This window comes from Humulus lupulus, chromosome 6, assembly GCF_963169125.1.
Source record: "Humulus lupulus chromosome 6, drHumLupu1.1, whole genome shotgun sequence".
NCBI lineage: Eukaryota > Viridiplantae > Streptophyta > Magnoliopsida > Rosales > Cannabaceae > Humulus > Humulus lupulus.
The window spans coordinates 162,735,332-162,759,416 of NC_084798.1; the positions used below are offsets into that span (position 1 = coordinate 162,735,332).

The 24,085-nt window shown below is 40.3% G+C and overlaps 1 protein-coding gene across 1 annotated transcript in view; it reads left to right on the forward strand.

The window, feature by feature from the left end:
* The first annotated feature begins 288 nt into the window (after window positions 1–288).
* The window catches only part of LOC133785629 (uncharacterized), a 50,443-nt gene continuing 26,646 nt past the window's right edge, over window positions 289–24,085 (forward strand). Inside the window, exons 1-5 of the mRNA XM_062224849.1 lie at window positions 289–711; window positions 5,446–5,718; window positions 5,832–5,840; window positions 5,958–6,150; window positions 6,238–6,431. Of these exons, the coding sequence (XP_062080833.1) occupies window positions 289–711; window positions 5,446–5,718; window positions 5,832–5,840; window positions 5,958–6,150; window positions 6,238–6,431 (1,092 nt within the window). The remainder of the gene's footprint in view (window positions 712–5,445; window positions 5,719–5,831; window positions 5,841–5,957; window positions 6,151–6,237; window positions 6,432–24,085) is intronic.

Genomic DNA, 24,085 nt, shown 5'->3' on the forward strand with positions numbered 1-24,085 from the left:
GAAGCAATTGCTACTACTGTTTATCTGATAAACAGATGTCCCTCTACAACTATTGGAATGAAAACATCTGAGGAGATGTGGTCTGGACACTCACCAAACCTGGAAAGACTGAGAGTATTTGGTTGTCTTGCCTATGCTCATATAAGGTAGGACAAATTGGAACCCAGGGCACTCAAATGCATGTTTTTGGGGTATCCAGAGGGTGTGAAAGGATACAGATTATGGCGTTTAGAACCTGGACATAAGAAATGCCTAATAAGCCGAGATGTTGTGTTCAATGAAGTAGAAATGGCTTATAGGTCCCGGTCGAATGAGGGCAACTCGAGTGTAAGTCAAGTAACAAACTCTGAGTTAGATGAATTCAATATTGAGGTGGAGTCTAATGAAAAGTCACATGAAGATCAGGTTGGAAATTGGCTACAAGAAGAGGAAGAAACTGATGAGCATCAACAAGGTTATGACATTTATTTACTAGCTCGAGATAGAACAAGAAGGAAGATTAAACCCCCTGAAAGGTATGGCTATGCTGACTTGATTGCATTTTCTCTAGTTGCTGCTAGTGAAGTCTTAGAAGAAGAGCCTTCAAGCTTTAAGGCTGCTATTAATAATAAAGAGAAAGAAAGACGGCTTAAAGCCATGAATGAGGAAATGAAGTCTTTGCACGATAACCATACATGGAGTTTAGTAAAGAGGCCTGCAGAATCAAGAGTGGTCAGCTACAAATTGATATTCAAGAGAAAGGAGGGTGTTCCAAGGGTCAAACTAGCTAGATTTAAAGCAAGACTTGTGGCTTGAGGCTTCACTTAGAAAGAAGGGGTGGATTTTAGTGATGTTTTCTCACCTGTAGTCAAACACAGATCAATCGGGATTCTACTGGAAATGGTAGCTAAATTTGATCTTTAATTGGAACAAATGGATGTGAAAACATCTTTCTTGTATGGGGAACTTGATGAAATAGTTTTAATGTCATAGCCAAAAGGATTCAAAGTCAAAGGCAAAGATGACTATGTATGCAAGCTAAATAAGACTCTCTATGGAGTGAAACATTCTCCAAGACGGTGGAATATGAGATTTGTTGAATTCATGGCTAAAATCAAGTTTCAAAGAAGTAAGTTTGATAATTGTGTGTATTTCAAATTCCTGCATCGTCAAGACTTTGTTGTATTGCTATTGTATGTTGATGACATCCTAATAACTAGGAATAGAAAGTCTGATTCTCCTCTCTCTCTCCACTCTCTCGCTCTCTCGATTAGTCTCTCCCCCACCCGAAACCCATCGAGAACCATTGAATCCAATCGCAGAAGCCCATCTCGCCACCATCGAACCACCGTCTGGCCTTTGTTGACCTCCGTCCATTTCTCCATCAAACCCCTGAGCCATAAAAATCGAAGGGTCACATCCCCCTTTCTCCATTTCTCCATCTCTTGTCGAAGCTTCCATTAAAACCGAAGTTATTTCTCCGTCTCTCGTCTCTCGTCTTTGTCGACCTCTGACATTAGGTTAATCTCGACCAAAACCCACGAGATACAAGTGTACAAAGGTAAGTTCTTGACATGGATTGTAGCGGGAATCGTAGAATGAATTGATGGGCATTTTTTTGGGTTTCATGAGGTTGCTCGATAGGGGTTCGATGCTGGTTCGATAAGGGAATTGGTTTAGCATTTAAGGGATATAGATGCATGCTCAATGGTTATTCAATGCACGCTCGATATTGGTTCGATGTGGTGGCATTAAGCAGTTCCAGATGCATGGTTGATGGGGTTCGATGTATGCTTAATTTGGGTTTGATGGGGTAGGCATTTAGGGGTTCCAGGAGCGGGTTCGATGGTGATTCGATGCATGGTTGAGGTTGGTTCGATAGGGTGGGCCTTAGGGGTTCCAGGTGCATGGTTGGTAGGGTTCGATGCATTCGAGACATAGGCTCGATAGGGTAGGAATTTACGGGGTTTGATGCATACTCGATGGGTCTTTGATGGGGTGTTGTATGGGTTCGACAGGGTAGGCCATTTGGGTTAGAGGATAATGTTGTAGTGGTTTGATGGATATTGTAGGCTGGTTCGATGGGGTATTTTTTTTTATGGAAATTTCCACTTTTTTCCAATTCGATGGGTACTCGATAGGGGTTCGATTGTTGCATGTATGTTTATTGATGGATTTTTCATGTGATTTTGTTTAACTGCATTATATATATATTTTTTCCAGATGTCGAAGTTTCTATTTCCCTTGACAGATCACTTTCTCGGTCGAGTCACATATAGGGGAATGGTTACTTTAAAACAATCAAGGACAAGTTTGAGGAGCTCGGGTTGATAGAAAGGGTGAAGGAATCCCTTTTCAAATAGTTTTTCGTGCCTGAGAAGTTGGACTTCTCTGAATCTCTCATTCGTCAATTAATGTTTCACAAGATCCAATGCAACAAAGAGGATGAGTTTCATTTCCATTTGGGATCTAGACCCTGCAGATTTGGTAGAGACGAGTTTTCTCTAGTTACGGGGTTGAACTTCTGTGCTAGGCCATCTAAAACCAATTTGAAGAATCACCTGACTAGTGACCGCTTAATCAAGAAGTAATTTAATGATGAAGAAACGGTGAAGATAATGCATATGGAGGTTGCTTTAAAAAACTACACTGTAGTTAAAGATGCCTACAAGTTAGGCCTATGTTTCTTTTTTGAGGGGGTTTTACTTGCACGAGAGGCCAAGTTAAATGCATGAATAGATTCGTTGAAGATGGTGGAGGACACTGAGTACTTATTTACTTACCCATGGGGGAAGGTGTTATTTAACAAGCTTATGGATGCATGTCAAAAAGACATGCATCATCAGAACAGGGACTATGAGAAGAAGAAGAAAGTTAAGGGGAAACAGAAAGAAGCGAAATACATTTTTTATGGTTATGTCCCTGCATTGCAGTATTGGGCATATGAGGCCACCCAGCAGTTTTCACGTGAGTATGCTATTAACCATGGAAACCGGTTTCCGAGGGTGCTCAGTTGGTCGAGCAATAAGGAGTGTCCTATTTTGAAGGTCGATCTTGCACCGATGTTCAAGATGACGAGTGTAAGATATTTTATATTGTAACACCCTGGATAGCCAAGACCGTTACACTGTGTACTTATAAAGGTGCAAGACTCGCTAATCAAGACAACATTTTAAAAACGTGTCACTAAACATGTATGAGCTAGGGTTAAAAAGGTTTTGGTCTCAAAAGACTCATTTCATATATTTAAACTATAGTTAGCATGGGATCCCATCAAAAAAAAGTTAAAATAAGTTTACAGACTCCCAAAAGTACATGAGTATTCACTAGCCATACTAAGGCAAAACAAACAGACTTCAGGTTTCACGTCCTTGCCTAGACCTCAACCGTGGTGGCCGAGCACCTGGCTATGTACATTCCGCTCGTTGAGCTCTACTGTCAAGGCTGGTCTAGTTTTCCATTGCTTTTACCTGCACCACGTAGCACCCGTGAGCCAAGGCCCAGCAAGAAAACATCTTAAACAACTCAGTCAATAATAACAGACAGTCAACTTATTAGGCATGTAATCCCCATCAAATAACTCACAACAGATATTCAGCACATACATTCAGATTCAAGATACAATCTATCACATATTACACTCATATCACATAATAATCAGGGCCGACGACTTAGGCCGCACCCTCTGTTTAACCCACTGACTCCGGCCCGCTTAAACCGAGCTCAGTGCATAATAAGCTGTCCTCAACTACTAGTGGCCAAGCCGCGCCCTGTGCGCTAGTGAAACCCTTGGCACCCTTAGGCCATTGGTTCACTAAATGGCTTGCATGGCATAATACCATCTTTTCAAGCATTTATAATAGGGAGCCCTTAGTTCCGTCACATATATTCAACCAGGTGCAGTTTTCTTACCTTTACTTTGCGCAGTTATTGAATTACGAGCAACGCCTCTCAAGCACGATCCGTTCCCAAGCCTAAGCCTTTATCACCTAGTCACAACCAAAGTATAGGGTTCCACTAATACTCCAATATAGGTTTCCATTTACAAAACTAACTCCCGGGATTCCAAATTCCACCAAGCACGGTGGTGAAACCAAACCAGAGCACACTAGACCACTTTCCTGTGCCTAAAACCCTCAAAAAGTCATGTGTGCAACCAAGGGCTGTGGCCCCCAAAGCCTAGTCGCGGCCCTAGCCTCAAAACAGAACCACATCCACGCTGAACCACACACGCGCTGCGGCCCTTGCCTTGGGCGCCGCGGCACCCTCCCATGACCGAGCCTTCTTGGCTCTTTTTCATCCTAGGGCCGCAGCGCTCTAGAACAGAGCCGCGGACCTCCCCTTCGAACCCATAATTTACACCATTTCAAAGCTCAAAACCTCAGCCACAACCACCCTTAAGCTCCCTACTTCAACACCCAACAAATCCAACACCTTTAACATGACTTAAACAACTTAATTCCACAGAAAACTCAACCCAACACACACTAATCTTCTCCTTTCAATTTCTGAAACTCAAAAGCTATAAACACTCAAACCAGCCATTCAAACCCAATTTAAAACCTCTAAACCATGAGTTGAAACTTACCTCTTCTGTTCAATCACCTCACCAAGCCAAAGCCAAGCTAAGTCTCCAAGTTTCCTCCTTAATTCTGCCTTAAGACATCAAAATCATGTTTGTTTCAAAACTTAACCAAAACCTAGCTAGAACTCAGAATTCAACCATAGAAAAGAAGATTAGATGCTTACCTTAATCCCTGTTTTAGTTCTTGAGTTACTCCTGAGCTAGACCTCCAAATCCTCACCACAAATCTCAGAAATTTCAGCTTATTCCCCTTAAGTTTTCTGTGTTTGTTCCCTTCCCTTTGTTTTCCTTAAGAGTGAGAGAGAGCTGAAGTAAAGTTTTAGTCGGTTTGCATTTTTCTAAAGGCTTCCTTATGTCTATCGCACTCCTTAAGTTAATCCCGAGGCTAGGGGTGCCAGAACCGTCCCCGAGGCCAAAATGGTAAAATCCCCCAATATTCCCGCCTAGACATCCTAACCTCAAATATATCTCCATATATTTATTTTCATGACCTGATAGTCCTAATCGCTACCCACTATCTAAAAATACCCCCGACTTATCCAAAGTCATATCTTAAGTCCCGTTGTGACTTTCCCCGCTATCTGACCCTAGAATCGTCTCGAGTCGTGCTCTGTGAACCTGTCCACATAATAATGTGGTTCTCACATATATCATATATTTATTTCATATCACACTACCACATAATATCATCAATTATCACATAAACATTACTAAACTTATAATTACTCATTTAAATCACAATTATTCCATTAATGCCCTCCTGGCACACTAATCAAGGCCCTTGAACCTTATTAGCGATTTTTGGTCGTTACATATATTATGTCAAAATACATTATTCTTTGGTGGTTTCAAACTAAATTAATGCTTTGTGTTTGATGCAGTTGTTTGTGTTGTCCATGTTGAAGCCCCGACCTTCGGAGATAGATTATTATTGCGCTCTGATTGAGGATGATGCTCCATTTTATCCTGGATTGGGCCAAGATGAAGAGGATGAAACTCCCACTAATTTTGAGAATGTGGCAGAGATAGCTGCTGAGGTTGCGAAGGTAGCCAATACTTTTGTTGATTCTAGCCCAGATGATGAGGATAGCCCAGTCCCCAGCAGCCCCACACCCTCGGCCCCAACCCCATCCAAACCAGGATGCGTGGTCCAAGTTGGTTTCTAATGCTGAATACACAACAGTTTTGGACCGATGATGTGGTAAGTAATTTTTTTAATATCTTTTATCTAGTTTGTATTTCCAAAATTTGCATGTGGATTCAATAGGGTTTGATGGTGTGTTTGATGGGTAAAGGAAAATGTTGTGGTTGTAGGGGTTTGTTAGGGTTTGATGTTGATTCGATATGGGTTCAATTGGGTTGGTTTTAACAATTTCTTTCCTATTTTTTGCAGCATATTGATGTGACAAAGTATATGCTACGTAGGCGTCGCCAATTCTACCTCGAGGCGTATCGCCAAGATGTCGTTGTGATGAATATTGTGTTCTCACAAGTGGTACCAGATCATTATAATGCATATCATAATGCCAAGGAAGAGGATAAGAAAAGGTTTTTGTGGGATGCAGATGTGGTGTCAATGATTACAGGCATTGACAATCAATTTCTAGCGTCGTGGAAGGCGATATACACTGTATATTAGTGCCAGAACTACCTTCAAGCGCATTGGTTTGCAGTTGAAGCATCTATTTCTACTTGGACTCTGAATGTTTATGATTCAGACGTGACAGTGATAAGTGAGAAACAACTGCAATCCTTTATGAAGTCATGGTCTACTTTATTCCCATCGCTGTTATTACAGTCACATATTTTCAAGGACAACCCTCGGTTGATGATTCCACCTGGAGCTAAAAGATGCAAAGAGTTCAAGGTGAACTGCATGCTAGTTGATTTAGTACCCTAAACCAAAGTCAGGTGATCAAAATTCTTCGACTTGAAATGTTTGTATTATTTCTATTTTGGCTGATATATATTGGTTCGATGTGGGTTCGATAGGGGTTTTATGGGTAAAGGCATATGTCTTGGTTTTAGTTATCTTCAATAGGGTTAGATGTGGGTTCGATGTATGTTCAATAAGGTTTGATAGGGGTTCGATGGGTAGAGGCATATGTCTTGGTTTTAGTTATCTTAATTTGGGTTCGATAGGGTTCGACGTGGGTTCGATCTATGCTAGATAGGGTTCAATAGGGGTTCGATGGGTTGATTTTCACCTTGTTATTATCCATTTTAAAAAAAAAAAATTATGTTGATTTTGTTACTAATGCAGTTTATGTTTCGTTCACAGTGGAGATTGTGGTGTGTATGCCATCAAGCACATCAAGCACTCATTGGGTAGGCTACCACTTCACACGTTCTGTGATGACAACATGGAGTTGTTGAGAAATAAGTGGACAGTTGATTTATGGTATCAAAATGTTAGGCATTGGGCATTCTCTTCTTGTTATATTTCTTTGCTAAAAATTTAAGTTATTAAAAAAAATTTATTGATCAAGCATGCATCGAACTTACATTGAGCATGAGAACATGGGGATGATGAGGTATGGGTTTTAGTAGATGCCTCATTGCAAATAGAGCAACTTTGGTTTGTAAATCAATCTTGTTATCAAGAGTCTTCCCAACTTATATTTCTCCCATTGGTGCACCAGATGATGAGGTATGAGTTTTAGCAGATGCCTCAATATCTTCTTTTTGTAAACATTGGGGCACTCCATCTGGTGTGATCCTCTCTTGATACAATTGTCTCCCTCCACCAAGTGTTATCTTCTGTCCTAGCAGGATGATTACTACTTCTGGCCGGTGTTTGACGTCCTTGAGTTGGGAGGTGTGCTTGTGCAAGAGGCAGTCCTGACTCTTCTTCTACTTGTTGGACTTGGGAAATGTCTAACTCCTCATTGGAAACATATACCCTATAATACGAGTCATCCTTTGAACCATCATCATTATTTTTAAAGCAATTACCAACTAGATCATCATTCACATAGGGATTGTAACGACCCAAAAATGCTAATAGGGTTTAGAGCCTTGGTTAGCGTGCTGGGAGGGCATAATTGGATATGTATGTGATTATGTGATTTAAATGCGTGACTATGAGGCATGCATGCTATATATATGATGATGTGAATACATTATATGCATGTTTATGAGTATTAGATATGCATGTGGGCCCTTTATTGTTTATAGGGGCATATCTGTAATTTTGCGCCCATTAGGGCATAAATATGATTATATGCGTTAAATGGCTGAGACCACATTATTATGTGGATATATTTGCAGTACACAGCTTGAGGCGATCCTAGTGTGTGGATTGGCGAAATAGACACAGCAAGATTTAATACCCAGCTCGGGGGAGCCTAGGGGTATCTTGGGAACTGAGAGAATATTGTGGGGTTTGTTGAGTAATGAAAATGGATAGGATGACTCGAGGAATTAGCAGGAATCAGGATAAATGACCATTATGCCCTTGTGGGCGATAGAGGAGGTTGAGATAGTTAATGGTATTTTTGTCTTTTGGGTTAAGGATATACTCTGAAATTTTAGGAAAATACCATAATTATTAGGAAGGACTCCCAACTCTCTCTTTCCTTATTACTCACGATTTTCTCTCCCTCTTTAGAAACTTTGAAGCTTTGGAGGAGGAAACTCAAGGATTGAAGCTTGGGAAATCTGAAGGGGTTAAGGCTAGGATTCTGAGGTACAACTCAAGGACACCATCTGCATCTTCAAGGTAAGGATTAGAGTCCAATTGGTTGAATGAATTCTATTGAATTGCTATTAAAGTTCAGAGTTTGCATGAATTCTAGGTTGTATTTGGTTATGGGTGTTTGAAGGGTGAAAGGGAATTGTTTATAGACTAGATATGATGTTTAGGTTATAAGGATTAGAATTCTAAGCTAAGTTCTGAGTTTTCCTGATGATTGGGGTTGAATTTTGAGGTTTAGGCTTAAGGAAAAACGCTGAAAAATGGTGGATTTTTTGGATTTGGGGGATCAGGTCATGGCTCTGTTCTTCAGGCGTCGCGGCCTGCATGCTCGAAGAGGCTGGGATGCCTCTGTTTTGCCCAGGCATGCCGCGACCCAGCGAGTGCAAGTCGTGGCCCTTGTCCTCCAATAGGGAGGGCCTGGCCACTGTCTAAAGGGCGGGCCGCGGCCCTAAAGGGCAAGTCGCAATCCTAAATGGAAAATAAAGGGAAGATAAGGTTTCTTAGGCTCGGGCATTCAAACCTAAGCGCTCGGGATGAATTCTACTACCCAGTTTGGTAGAATTTGAGGTCCTGGAGGCTAGGAAGTGTTTCCAAAACTCTTAATTGGATTAGAATTTGATAGTTATCCATTGTTGCTTGTGACTAGAGTTACCGTTACGGCTCAGGACTGCTCTTTATCTATCGCTCGGGATTCGAGTTAAGAAAACTGCACCCATGTGGTTGTGTTGGGACTAAGATTCCCTATAATTGAATGTATGTATTCTGTAATTGTATGGCTATTATATGCAAAAAGAAAGTTCGACCTAAGGGTGCTGGGACTGATGATAAGCATACTGAACGCAGCTCGGCCTAAGCAAGCCAAGATTAGCTATATAATCAAAGGGCTCGACCTTAGGGCATCGACACCTAATTGTTTGTATTATTGATCGAAATATATGTTGAAAGTATATATTTATTGCTGTCTAGCTTTATATCTGTATTCTGCTGATTAGTTGATCTTATTGGATTAAAGATTATTACATGCTCTTGTTGCTATTCATGTTTGTTGTTTATGGTTTTCTTGCGGGGCCTTGGCTCATGGGTGCAATTGTTGGATTAGCTTATACAGGATCTTTATTTATTTTCATGTATATATAATATTAAAAAAATAAACACGAGATAGCCTCAAACATGTTTCAAAAATTGAATTCAAAGAGAAACAAAGAATAGAATACTTACAGTATACGCAGCGAAATTAAATAGTCCTTCCTTCAGTTTCTCTAACTCTTGTATCCTCTCTGTCGCAGAGTATTATTAAGAAACTAAACCGATCTTCTATTTTCTTCACAGCCTTCCAATGTATCCTTAGAACCACCTAGACTAGTGTGGGAAATTCTCAACACATGAGAAGATACAGAGAAGAAGAAGGGAAAATAACAAAGAGGCTTAGAAAAGGACTTGTGTTTAGAGAGAATCTAAAACTATCAGAAAATCTGACTTGTGACTTCTGTTTTGACTTCTCTCTGAGCATTCCTTTTATAGAATCAATTAGGCCATTTAATTTAATTAAAAAATAAAATAAAATAAAATAACAGCCATTTTGAAGCCCTAGGTCGAAATTATCATGGGCTATAGGCCCGTAAAATTTCCCATTTGATTATAAACCCATTGGACTTACAATCAAGACCTGTATTATTTTTTATTGACTTAATTAATTAAATAATTATTTAAATCCTTTATCAAATTAATTATTTATACTTTGAACCTTGATTTAAACTTATTTATTAATTTAGATACCAATTTATCTTAATTAATAAATTTGCCATAATTTCTCTTTTCTTCTCAAAATTACACAACTCTGTGAAACTATCCAAAATTGACCTGGTCAACTTTGATAATTCTAATTGATAATTAAATCAATTAATTGAGACTATCTAGATGATTTTATCCAAGGTACAATGGAGACCATGGGCCTATGAAATCAAGCTCCAATAAGTTATCATAAATCTAACAAATAAATTTACTAACTTATTAATTCCTCGTGACTCCACTATAGACTCAGAATTGCACTTTTGAATTCATAGAACGCTCTATAACAAATATAGATACGCTATTAATTATCCATTGTTACAACCATAATTGTCACTCAATCCTCTATAGATGGTCTACAATGAGATAGGACTAAAATACCGTTTTACCCCTCATTGTATTTTATCCTTAAAACACTTAGTTCCTTGTAAATGATATTTCAGTAAACTAATTTAATTACTGAAATGAGATCTCTATCATTTAACACCTTGAACCAAACTAAAAGGAAACCATCGTTTCACTTCTTCAACAGAAGCTATAGATGTTCATATCTATGATTAACACTCCCACTCAATTATACTACCGAGTTGCCAAGATGTAAGTATGGGCTAGTCCGTAGGGTAAGCTGGTAACGAACAAGTCAAAGAACTCAAATAATACAATCAGTTAGAATACTAACCACTCAGAATTGAGATTGAATTGACCTATGGTCAACTATATGATATGACTAGAATAGATAATAACGGTATGTTTACTTATCTTATTAACTGTCAATATCGGTCCAGTCCGATGTAACAAATACATCCAATCTTATCTACTTTGCTAATGTTCTAGAAAGAACATAACAGTGTAATGTGTAAGTAGATCATATCGTAGATTGGCAAGTCAATGTAAATCCTGTTCACTGACTAATCTTAGGACTAACTTATTTTGAACATATAATCATATTTATATTCCACTATGATTACGTCACTATAAATAAGATTAGCTATATGCTCAGGATTTAATAGAAGTTTATATTAAACAAATAATCATGAAAATAAAACAAGTGTGTAAAGTGATTGACCAAGTCAAAAAATGATTTCTATTCTTTTATTGATAATAAAATGAGATTACAAAGAATTTGGGTTTTAATTAGGGCATAAAACCCCAACAAACTCCCACTTGCACTAATTGAAACTAATGTCTTAATTCTACTAATCCCATTTCCTTGATATGCTTTTCAAATGTAGCTTCTGGTAGTGTCTTTGTAAACGGATCCGCAAGATTGGCTTCAGTTGCAATCTTCATAACCTTCACATCTCCCCTGTCCACATATTCTCGAATAATGTGATTCTTCCTTTCTATATGCTTACTCCTCTTGTAACTTCGAGGTTCTTTCGAGTTGGCTATCGCTCCTGTATTGTCACAAAACAACACAAGCAGTTTATCCATTTCTAGAATAACACAAAGATCCGAATAGAACTTCTTTAGCCAGACTATTTCCTTAGCTGCTTCTGACGCGGCTATGTACTCAGCCTCCATGGTGGAATCTGAGATTGCAGACTGCTTTACGCTTCTCCAAATCACAGCTCCACCCCCAAGAGTAAACACCATTCCAGAAGTAGACTTTCTGTCATCGACATCAGTCTGAAAATCTAAATCGGTGTAGCCTACAGGGTTTAGAACACCACCCTTGTAGAATAAATATAATCCCTAGTCCGTCTCAAATACTTCAGGATATGCTTAACAGTTATCCAATGTTCCGGTCCTGGGTTTGACTGATACCTGCTCACTACTCCCACTGCATAGCAGATATCTGGTCTAGTACACAACATGGCATACATCAGACTTCCAACTGCAGATGCCTAAGGAACTTTTCTCATTGCATCTTCCTCTTCAGGAGTTTGGGGAGAATGCTTCTTTGAAAGATGAATTCCATGGCGGGAGAGTAGACGCCCTTTCTTGGAATTTGTCATTGAGAAACGTTCAAGCACTTTATCAATGTAAGCTGCTTGATATAGAGCTAAAAGTTTGTTCTTTCTATCCCTGATGATCTGGATACCTAGAACATAACTTGCTTCACCCAAATCTTTCATCTGGAATTGAGTGCTCAGCCAAGTCTTCACATCTGATAATTTCTTAACATTGTTTCCAATGAGTAAGATATCATCTACATAAAGAACCAGGAATACCACTATTTGATTTGCCTTCAATTGGTAAACACAGGGCTCATCAATATTTTGTTCAAAGCCCTAGGTTTTGATTATTTCATCAAATCTAACATTCCAGGAACGAGAAGCTTCCTTAAGTCCATAGATGGACCAATTCAACTTGCAAACTTTTCCTTCTTGTCCAGATACTTTAAATCCTTCCAGCTGATCCATATAAATGACTTCGTCAAGCTTTCCATTAAGAAAAGCTGTCTTGACGTCCATTTGCCAGATCTCATAGTCGAGAGTGGCTGCTATGGATAGGAGGATGCGAATGGATTTGAGCATAGCTACGGGACTAAAAGTTTCCTCATAGTCCACACCTTCTCTTTGGGTATAACCCTTTGCCACTAATCGAGATTTATAAGTCTCAATATTTCCATCAACACCTCATTTCTTCTTGTAGATCCACTTGCACCCAATGGCCCTAAAGTCACTAGGTGCTTCCATAAGATCCCAGACGAAATTTGAGTACATTGACTCCATTTCCTGTTTCATGGCTTCGAGCCATAGTTCCTTTTCAGGGCTAGCCATTGCCTGTTTGAAAGACAATGGATCATCATCACTAGTGTCACCAACAACCATATTGGTTTCACCATCCAAACCATAGCGAACTAGGTTCCTAGAAACCCTCCCACTACGACGAGGCTCCGTGACTGTTTGCTCAGGAACAGTGGTCCTTTCTTCATTTAAACTGACTTGCATCAGTTGGACGTGAAGAGTGGGAATTTCATCATCAACTTGCGTTGATGACGATGGAACATTGGTTGGAGTCAATTCTTTAACCATCTCCTCTAAAACTACTTTGCTGTGAGGTTTAAAGTTCTGGACATAGTCATTTTCCAGAAAAGTAGCATTTGTAGAAGTAAACACTTTCTTTCCTAAATGACTATAGAAAAGTCCACCCCGAGTACCTTTAGGATAGCCAACAAATATGCAAACTTCAGTTCGCGGTTCAAGCTTTCCCTCCTTTTTCCTCAGGACGTGAGCGGGACACCCCCAGATTCTATAATGGTGTAAACTAGGTTCCAGCGTTCAAAAGGTGTTTTGGGGATTGTTTTGACGACACGACATTGAGAATGTTATTCGTGGTTTCAATTACATGTCCCCAGAACGAAGTTGGTAGAGTTGAGTAACTAAGCATGCATCTAACCATTTCCAATAAAGTTTCGATTCGGTGTTCCGCTACACCATTTTGTTGCGGAGTACCTGGGGCAGTAAGTTGTGTTAAAATCCCAAGTTCAGTTAAATGATCTTGGAACTGCATATCCAAATATTCTCCACCCCTATCAGATCGCAAGATCTTTAACGTTTTACCTAATTGGTTATGAGCCATTGCTAGGAATTCTTGAAACTTTGAAAATGTTTCTGATTTCCTATGCATTAGGTAAAGACATGAGTATCTAGAGTAATCCTCAATGAAAGTGACGAAATACTCAAAACAACCCCTGGCGTGTACATTCAAAGGTCCACAAACATCTGAATGCACAAGACCAAGTGGTTCTTTGGCCCTATCACCCTTTGCAGAGAATGGACGCTTGGTCAGTTTTCCTTCTAGACAAGATTCACAGACAGGTAATTCACCTAAGGTGAGTTCCCTCAAAGGTTCGTCCTTTGTAAGTCTTTGAATCCTATCATAGCCAATGTGACCTAGTCTCAAGTGCCATAAATACGTCATATTATTGTTATCGGTCTTTTGACGTTTATTGGTCCTAGGTTTAGCTACTTTGAATAAATCATTATTAAGAGTGAGGGGTTCGTTAGGTCGCAGAATATAAAGCACGTTTTACAAACATGCAATACACAATTGTGATCCATTGAAAGAAATAGATATATTAAAACTTGTGAAAGTCATAACAAATCGTTCTAATTGCAACATGGAAACTGAAATTAAATTTATACTAAAATCCGGAATAAAAAATACATCTTTTAAAATTAAAAATTTATTTCCGAACTTCAGACGAGCTCTTCCTCTAGCTTGGACCGCAACGAACACTCCGTTCCCAACTCTAAGCTTTAAGCCGCATTCGTTCACTTCCTCCCACGATTCAAGAAGCTGTAAAGAGTTACAAACATGGTTAGTAGATCTAGAATCAATAATCCAAACAGAGTTATCATTCTCTAAAACACACGTTTCCAAGATAAATGAACTATAATCATTACCTTTGTTTTTATCTGCTAGAAACTTGGGGCAGTCTTGTTTCCAATGCCCCTTCTCTTTGCAGTGAAAACATTTACCTTTACCTTTCTTGTTTTTCTTGTTTTTCCCCTTAAGTGTCTGTGCACTTGGTTGTGCACTCGCCTTTGCAGCCTTTGCAGGCTTGGGGTTGTTGTTTCACCCACCTTTCCTCTTGTTTCCAACTTTTGAAGACGAAGCTTGGTTAGCTTCAGCCTTAGCTGGATCAGCAGCAGCAGTAGTAGTTGTCTTCTTTTCTCCTCCCTTACTAGGTCCACCCATGATAGACTCATAAGTATGAAGCTCATTCATGAGCTGCGTCAGACAATAGTTGAGTTTATTCAACACATAGTTGGTGGTGAATGGAAGGAAAGCTGGAGAAAGAGTGTTGAGGATTAAGCAAACTTGAGTTTCCTCATCTATTATGGCTCAGTGCAATTCAGCTTCCTAAAAGTAGTTTGTCATTTTGATCAGGTGATCATGAACATGTAGAGAAGGTGCCATTCGAGCATTGGCATATTTCTTGGTGGCCTCAAAACGAGTCTGCGCTGACTTGGCACCAAACATGTCTTGGAGCTGATCCATGATTTTGTAGGCTGTCTCGACATTCTCCATCTTTGTCTTGAGAGTGTCGACCATACTAGTCAACATGTAGTGTCGCGCCTTGTTGTTAGCCGCCTGCCAACGCTCATACATGTCCCTCACAGACTTGGTAGCTCCTTCAGCTGGAACTTCCGGGGATTCCTCAGTCATGACGAACTTGGAGTTGTCACCTATCAACACAATGTTGATGTTTTGCTTCCATTTAAGGAAGTTTTCTCCAGTGAGTTTCTCCATCGAAAGTTAAGAAAGGATGGGAGTAGACACAGCCATAACTCAAAACTACAAATTACCAATAAAATAGAAATCAATCATATTTGCTCAAGAAAACTTCTATTCACACAAATTTCAAGAAATAGCACAACATATACAAAAAATATGTAAGATATGAGAAAAAATACCAAAAAAACAATCATATCTCTATTTCTTTAGGTTTTTAACTAATCTATGATATCCTTGTCCCGATTGGCGAGAGTCAAAAATACCACTAGTTAAATAGAGTTGTAAACTCATTTAATAATGGACACCACTATTAACAACCTACTATTCGATCAAAATAAGAAAACAAAATCTTTTATTTTATGAGCTAGACCCACGGTTTCAATAATCATAGATTTAGTCCTAGTAGTCACCGTAGGGGTGAGTCTAGTAGAATTTGACATAATTATCTATCTTTCGAAATCTAACCTTGTCAAAATAACTAATGAACACCTTTTGTAGGGGGACTAATCAAAGCGCCTCGAGGCCCCATTAAGCTATTGACTATGTTAAACCAACGGTGGAGAACGAATAAAATTCTTAAAATAAGCTCATTATAAAATTAAAAATAGTATTTTTATTATTTATTTTTAGAAAATTAATGACTATGGTTTTCTTATTAATTCTAAAGTATCACATTGAAACAAATTCAATTAATTTAGAATTAATTTGTTGCTAATCAATATTTAGGTTTAACTAATATAATGAACCTATACAATTAAGTCCAACTCAGGTAAATGGGCCTTAACAATTGGGCTTGTATGGAGGAGGGCTGGGTCTAGTATGTCGTTCCCACTACAAAGGCCCCCTATCTTCCATAGAAGGTCCAAAAGACAGGAATTTAAACCTTTGTTTTATTAATTGTTATTAATTGATTAGGCCCACTATAGTCATGAAAAGCAAATGGGCCTTCACAAGTGGAATCACCTACAAGAGAGGAATTTAAACTATAAATTTTATAATGAGCCCAAATAAAACCTATCATTTTATGAATATTTTATTTGGCAAAAACCATATATCTAGCAAACATATGGGCCACTATATGCATCTAAGCCCAATTGCAAAAATACCACATATAGTGCAAACAGACATGTTATAATTGGATGGGCCTAATCATGTTACTATATGAGCAATTCTATGAATTTATGCAAAAATACCACAATTTATTTCATTTGAAAAAAATACCACAATTAATTATCTAGAATTTATCAAAAAATTCAAATGAATTAAATTTGTACAAAAAATAAGTCAATTTAAATGAAATTTATCAACAATTAATAATAGTTAATTTAAATTTCATTTATCAACAATCAACTTGGTTTAGGTTAATTTGAAAAAAAATATTAATTTAATTTAAATCAACAATTAACCAAAGTTAATTTAAATCTCATTTATTATAAAAATATTTTATTAATTGGCTGAAAAAAATGATATTTTTCAAAATTTAACCATTTAAAAATTTTAAAATCAATATCTTAACTATTTTCCAAAAATATCTTGTATTGTTACAACTATTAGCTAATATTTTAACCATTTAAAAAAATATATAAATAGTTATAGCAACCCTAAAATATCTCAAAACAGTTAATCAAATTCAAATATCCATAAAAATATCTAACTAACAATATTCAAATTTCAAATAATTTAAATATTAAAAACTATAGAATAAAAAAGATATTTATATTTTCAAATAAAGATTTGATAAACATATCAAGAATTTAAAAGAAAATATCTTAAATATCTCATATCTTAATTCTAATATTTTAATATATTAAAAGATTTAAAATTAAGTTGTTAGTCTATTTTTAAATTTAAATTTGAATCTTTATAGAAAATATCTAATTATTTAAATCTCAACTAACAAAAATATCTTATTTAAAAAAAAACAATTTTAAATGATAAAACAAAAAAGATATTTTTGGTTTTGATTATAAATAATAAATTTCAACAATTTTAGTTTTCTTTAATTTTCAAAAAAAATAAAATAAAATTTTGGATGAATAGTACCCGTGGTACTGTTCACAGGTTACTATTCATCGCGTGGCATGCGCGGGCATGGCGTGGGTGCGCGTGTGGGCGTGGTGTGGTGTGTTGCCCCTTTGGCACACCCACATGGGGCCATTTTCTAAGTGAGCATGCCTTGGTGCTTGATCATTAGTCAAGTCTTGCACCATGCAACCTCATGGGATAGGGTAGTGGTAGTTTTGTAATTATACATATGTCTCCTAGACAAAAATCATATATATTCCTGGGAAGACCTTATTTCCCTAGAAGGCTCCTTAGGGGGAGGTGACCTGGTGACTTAGGGAAGCACCATGGCCATCAGCAGATAGATGCCAAAGCTGTGTACTCCCTTGCCCTATCAAGGCTATATATTAATAAAACAATATTTATCCATTCTTGCCCATGTGTGCTTCCTTGTTGCCTATGTGTTACTTGTTTCTTATCTTCGTTGGGCCATTGCGTGCCACTTGCCTTTTTGTGTGCTTTGTGTTGTGTGGACGTTCCTAGGAATGACTTGCTTCGTGCTTGCTCATACTTCGTTATTGCCCATTGCATGTCCAAGATGTGTATGTGGCTAACCACTGAGTTTGTTTGCCTGTTGGTGTGTGTCGTAGGCTGACTTTTGAAGAGTCTGCAAGTGCCGCACATTCCGTCTACTTGGAGTAACCAAATAGTCGGCCCGTGACAGTTGGTATTAGAGCCAAGTTAGAAAGAGCTTGGAAAAACACACTAATGGTGAGCAACACTCAGAGGATCGAAGCACTTGAGAAGCGTGTGGGGGAATTAGATGGGCTGGATGAAAGGGTCAGGGATCTTTTCTCTGCAAGTCATAACTCTGGATCATCTGATGCAAACAATCGCATAGCTGCGCTAGAAAAGGAAAATGATGTTCTCCTATCCAGAATAATTGTGTTGGAGAAAAGAAACACTCCAACAAGTACTTCTGTTTCCCCTCGGTGGGAAGAGCGCATCGCGGCAGTGGAGCGCATGCTGAAGGAACAGGAAGTTTCCATGAATGACACTACGGAAGACTGCAGGGAGGCAGTTGGTGTGCTCAGAGAAAAAATGGCTGAGCTAACTACCAAGGTAAACCTAACCATGCGAGCGGTTAGGAATGCCCTTGCAATAGGGCCGATAGGTATGGAATATGACTGAGTCAAAGTACCTGAGCTGAGGCCCTATAATGAGGCCAGAGACGCAAAGGACTTGGAGAATTTCCTCTTCAACATGGAACACTATTTTAGAGCTGTGCGGGCCGATTCGGAAGAAGGAAAGGTCACCATGGCTAGCATGTATTTGTCTGGGGATGCCAAGGTGTGGTGGAGGACCAAGTATGATGATATAGAGAATGGTAGGTGCACCATCACATCTTGGGCAGACCTGAAGAGAGAATTAAAGATGCAATTTCTGCCAGAAAATGTCGCTTACATGGCTCGACGCCAGTTGAGAGAGCTTAAACAAGTTGGGACAATCCGAGAATATGTGCAGAAGCTTTTGGGACTAATGCTCGACATAAAGGACATGTCCAAAGTAGACAGGTTGTTCTGCTTCCTCGAAGGATTGAAACTGTGGGCCAAGCAAGAACTTCAAAGATAGCGTGTGTCTAACCTAGTCACCGCTCAAGCAGCTGCTGAACGCTTAACAGACTACACTCCGGAGAGCAGCTTGCCAAAAAGAGCTACCCCTCCAACCAGCTCAAGTAGCCCTGGGAGTAAGAAGTCTGGGAAGTCATGGTAGGGCAAGAGTGGGGGAGAGAAGAGGACAGCTGAGTCCAATTCTTCCAGCGGTACAGATGCCGTTGCAGGGAGGAAACCGCTAGCTTTTTGGCTCTGCAAAGGCTCACATAAGTCGGTAGTTTGCCCTTATCGGGGCAAGTTGAATGCCCTCATTGGCCAAGAACAACAGGGCGAAGAAGAAGAGGAAGATGAAGAGTACGTGCACATTGGCACTGTCCGCCTGTTGAATGCTCTCAAGAAACACGGCGAGAAAGGGAAGAAGACCCTGGGAAAGGGGTTAATGTTCGTGGATGCCACCATCAATGGCTAGCCCGCTAAAAGCATGATGATCGATACGAGAGCCACCCACAACTTCATCTCTGAACTCGAAGCAAAGCGACTGGGACTAAATCTAGAGAAAGATGTCGGCCGCGTGAAAGCGGTCAACTCCAAGGCCTTGGCCACAACTGGCATGGCTAAAGGGGTAAAAGTTAGAATCGACACATGGGAGGGGCAGACTGACTAATTGGTGGTCCATATGGACGACTTCGATGTAGTCTTGGGAATGGACTTTCTAACCGAGAAAGGTGCCATTCCAATCCCTGCCACTGGGAGCTTGCTCATAATGGGAGAGACTCCTACAATGGTGCCTGAAAAGGTGAAACCACCCCCTGGTGTGAAGCTTCTATCAGCTTTACAGTTCAAGAAGGGTGTGAAGAAGCAGGAGCCCACTTATGTAGTGGTACCCACTGTGTTCGAAGAAGCAGTGGAAGAGATTGTTCCACTAGAAATTACAAGGGTCTTAAAGATGTATGGGGATGTGATGCCAGATAAACTCCCCAAAGCCTTGCCACCAAAGAGGGGGATTGATCACTAGATAGAGCCGGTGCCGGGAGCAAAACCTCCAACTAAAGCGCCTTACAGAATGGCACCCCCTGAGCTAGAAAAGTTAAGGAGACAACTAAAAGAGTTATTGGAGGCAGGCTTCATCAGACCGTCGAAGGCGCCATTCGGCGCACTGGTGTTATTCCAGAAGAAGCACGATGGGAGCTTGAGACTGTGCATTGATTATAGGGCTCTCAACAAGGTGACAGTTAGCAACACCTACCCCATCCCTCTGATCGCTGATTTGTTCGACCAGCTAAGTGGAGCCAAATATTTCACAAAGTTGGATTTGAGATCAGGCTACTATCAGGTGAGGATTGCAGATGGGGATGAACCAAAGACAACGTGCATTACTCGATACGGAGCATTTGAGTTTCGAGTAATGCCGTTTGGGTTGACAAATGCACCTGCTACTTTCTGTACATTAATGAACCAAGTATTCCACGAGTATCTAGATAAGTTCGTGGTGGTGTACTTGGATGATATCGTGGTTTATAGCGCCATGATTGAAGAGCATCAAGAACACTTGGCTCAAGTGTTTCAGAAGTTGAGAGAGAACCAGCTATATGTGAAGCGCGAGAAATGCTCGTTTGCACAGGAGAGCATCAAGTTCTTAGGCCACGTTGTGGAACGTGGTCGAATTCGTATGGATCTGGAGAAGGTGAGGGCAATCCAAGAATGGAAAGCCCCCACAAATGTGAAAGAACTTCGCTCCTTCTTGGGCCTAGCCAACTACTATAGACGATTTGTGGATGGCTACTCAAGAAGGGTGACACCCTTGACCGAGCTTCTGAAAAAGGGTGTGACTTGGGCGTGGACTGACAAGTGTGCTGAAGCATTCAGGAGTTTGAAGGAAGCCATGATGAAGGATCCTGTTCTTGCCTTGCCAAATGTTAGCAAGCCCTTCGAAGTACAGATAGATGCCTCAGATTATGCACTGGGAGGGGTACTAGTACAAGAAGACCACCCGGTCGGATATGAGAGCCGCAAGCTGTCTGAAGCTGAGAGGCAGTATACTACCCAAGAGAAGGAACTCCTCGCAGTTATCCATTGCTTGCGAGTGTGGAGGCATTACTTGCTGGGGTCAAATTTCGTGGTGAAGACGGATAATGCAGCTGTTAGTCATTTCCTTACTCAGCCGAAACTGACCCCTAAGCAGGCTCGATGGCAAGAGTTTGAGCATAGGGCAGGACGCTTGAACCAAGCAGCTGACGCCTTGAGTCGCAAAGCAGAATTGGCAACTCTAAAGATCTTGGCTAGTTTGTCGGCTAGCGTGGTGAACACTCCACTCAAGGAGCGCATCAAAGAAAGACCTGGTTGTCAAGACCATCCTGAAGCTCATAAAAGAAGGCAAGACTCGCCAGTTCTGGGTGGAGGATGATCTTATGTGGGCTAAAGGGGGTCACTTGTATGTTCCGAAAGATGGAGATTTGTGGAGGACATTACTAAGCGAGTGTCATGACACCTTGTGGGCAGGTCATCTCGGGTGGCAGAGAACCCATGCCCTCTTGAAGCAGGGATACTACTGGCCATAAATTCGAGATGATGTAGTGGAGTACACCAAGACCTGTCTCGTCTGCCAGCAAGACAAGGTCGATAGGAACAAGACACCTGGGTTGTTGGAGCCCTTGCAAGTCCCAAGCCGACCATGGGAGAGTGTGTTGCTTTACTTTATCACTAGTCTACCCAAGACAGGGGATTTAAGTGCGATCTTGGTGGTCGTGGACAGATTCTCGAAGTACGCAACATTCATCCCAGTGTCGAAGTACTGTTCGGCAGAAGAGACAGCCCGACAATTTTTCAAGCATATTGTCAAATATTGGGGAGTGGCCCAGAACATTGTTAGTGACCGAGATGGAAGATTCATTGGGACCTTTTGGTCCAAACTATTCAGTCTCTTGGGGTCACAACTGAACATATGCTCGAGCTACCATCCATAGACAAATGGGCAGACAGACAGATTCAACAGGATGTTGGAGGAGTACTTGCGCCACTTTGTCAATGCCAATCAGAAGAATTGGCCGCAACTACTCGATGTAGCTAAATTTTGCTTCAACTCTCAAAAGAGTTCTTCATCGAATAAGAGCCCTTTTGAAGTTGTTAATGGACAGCGGCCACTGTTACCCCACACAGTTGACGAATATCACGGTCGGAACTCGCGAGCCTTTCACTTCACAAAAGACTGGAAGAAAACGACAGAGATTGCCCGATTTTATTTAGAAAAAGCATCAAGAAGAATGAAGAAGTGGGTCGATCAGAAGCACAGACCACTGGAGTTCAAAGTAGGTGACTTAGTGTTAATAAAGCTAAGGCCCAAACAGTTGAGATTCCAAGGGGACAAAGACATCAGTCTCGTTCGCAAGTACGAGGTTCGGTCTCAATCATCTCAAAAGTTGGCCTAACTTCCTACAAAGTCGACCTACCAGCATGGATGATGATACACCTGGTCCTTTACGTCAGCAACTTGAAGCCATATCATGAAGATCTAGCAAATCCAGAGCGCAACCAGTCAACCAGAGGAGGAGTCATCGTTCAGCCACGGAGCAAGCGTCAACCTGAAGAAATCCTGGCAGAAAGGACAGTCACCACTGACCGTAAAAAGCATAAAGAGTATTTGGTAAAATGGAAGGGGCTCGCAGATGACGAGATCAGCTGGGAGAGGGCGGAAGACTTGAAGAAGCTCACGCAGAAGATTGAAGATCTACAAGCTACTTCGTCGAGGACGCCGAAGAATTGAGTGGGGGAGAGTGTGGCATGCTGCCCCTTTGGCACACCCACATGGGGCCATTTTCTAAGTGAGCATGCCTTGGTGCTTGATCATTAGTCAAGTCTTGCACCAAGAACCTCATGGGATAGGGTAGTGGCAGTTTTGTAATTATGCATATGTTTCCCAGACAAAAATCATATATGTTCCTGGGAAGACCTTATTTCCCTAGAAGGCTCCTTAGGGGGAGGTGACCTGGTGACTTAGGGAAGCACCATGGCCATCAACAGATAGGGGCCAAAGCTGTGTACTCCCTTGCCCTATCAAGGCTATATATTAATAAAACAATATTTATCCATACTTGCCCCTTTGTGCTTCCCTGTTGCCTATGTGTTACTTGTTTCTTATCTTCGTTGGGCAATTGCGTGCCACTTGCCTTGTTGTGTGCTTTGTGTTGTGTGGACGTTCCTAGGAATGACTTGCTTCATGCTTACTCATACTTTGTTATTGCCCGTTGCATGTCCAAGATGTGTATGTGGCTAACCACTGAGTTTGTTTACCTGTAGGTGTGTGTCGTAGGCTGACTTGCTAGCTTGAAGAGTCTGCAAGTGCCGCACGTTCCGTCTACTTGGAGTACCCATATAGTTTGCCCGTGACACGTGGCGCTGGGTGCGCGGGTGTGCGCGCACGCGCATTGTAGCCAGGCAAAATTTTTTGATTTTTTTTTGTGTGTGTAATTTTTCAAACCAAAACTACTTTCTAATTAACTTTTAACATGTTTTACACAAAATAAAGCATATATAAAATTAATATCATAGAAAACACAACAAAACAGCCTAAAAATTGCTAATATTCACATAAAATCAATATGCTTCATAAAACATGAAAACCATCCAATTATTCAAACATATCAAATAATTCAATTTTAAACATGTTCTTGCATGAAAATAAAGACTAAAGTCTCTGAGGCCAGTTGTTGGATTACCTTATACAGGGTCTTTATTTATTTTCATGTATATCTAATATTAAACAAATTAACACGAGATAGCCTAAAACATGTTTCTCAAATTGAATTCAAAGAGAAACAAAGAATAGAATACTTACAGTATACGCAGTGGAATTAAAGAGTCCTGGGGTTGAGGCTAGAGATGACTTGGATAGTTATGCATTCAAGGAGATCAATATGACTAGCCGACATTGGGGTCGAGGCTAGAGATGAAGAGCAAGGCCAGAACCCTCTGCCAGTCCCTGGGAACTGGGAACAGACACTTCTTGATATGCAAGCCAGACTTTAGAGTCAGGAAGAGCAAATTTGCCTTCTGAAGCAACAGGCTCCGTTAGGGAGTGTCGTACCTAATCTACCACCTGTTGTGGCACTAGTTGTACAGACACTTGAGATTGGGACCAGGTGGGAGCCACTCTATGAGAGATTTAGGAGATAGCACCCTTCAACCTTTACGGGAGGACCAGATCCACTGAAGGCTAAACAGTCGATGAGTATG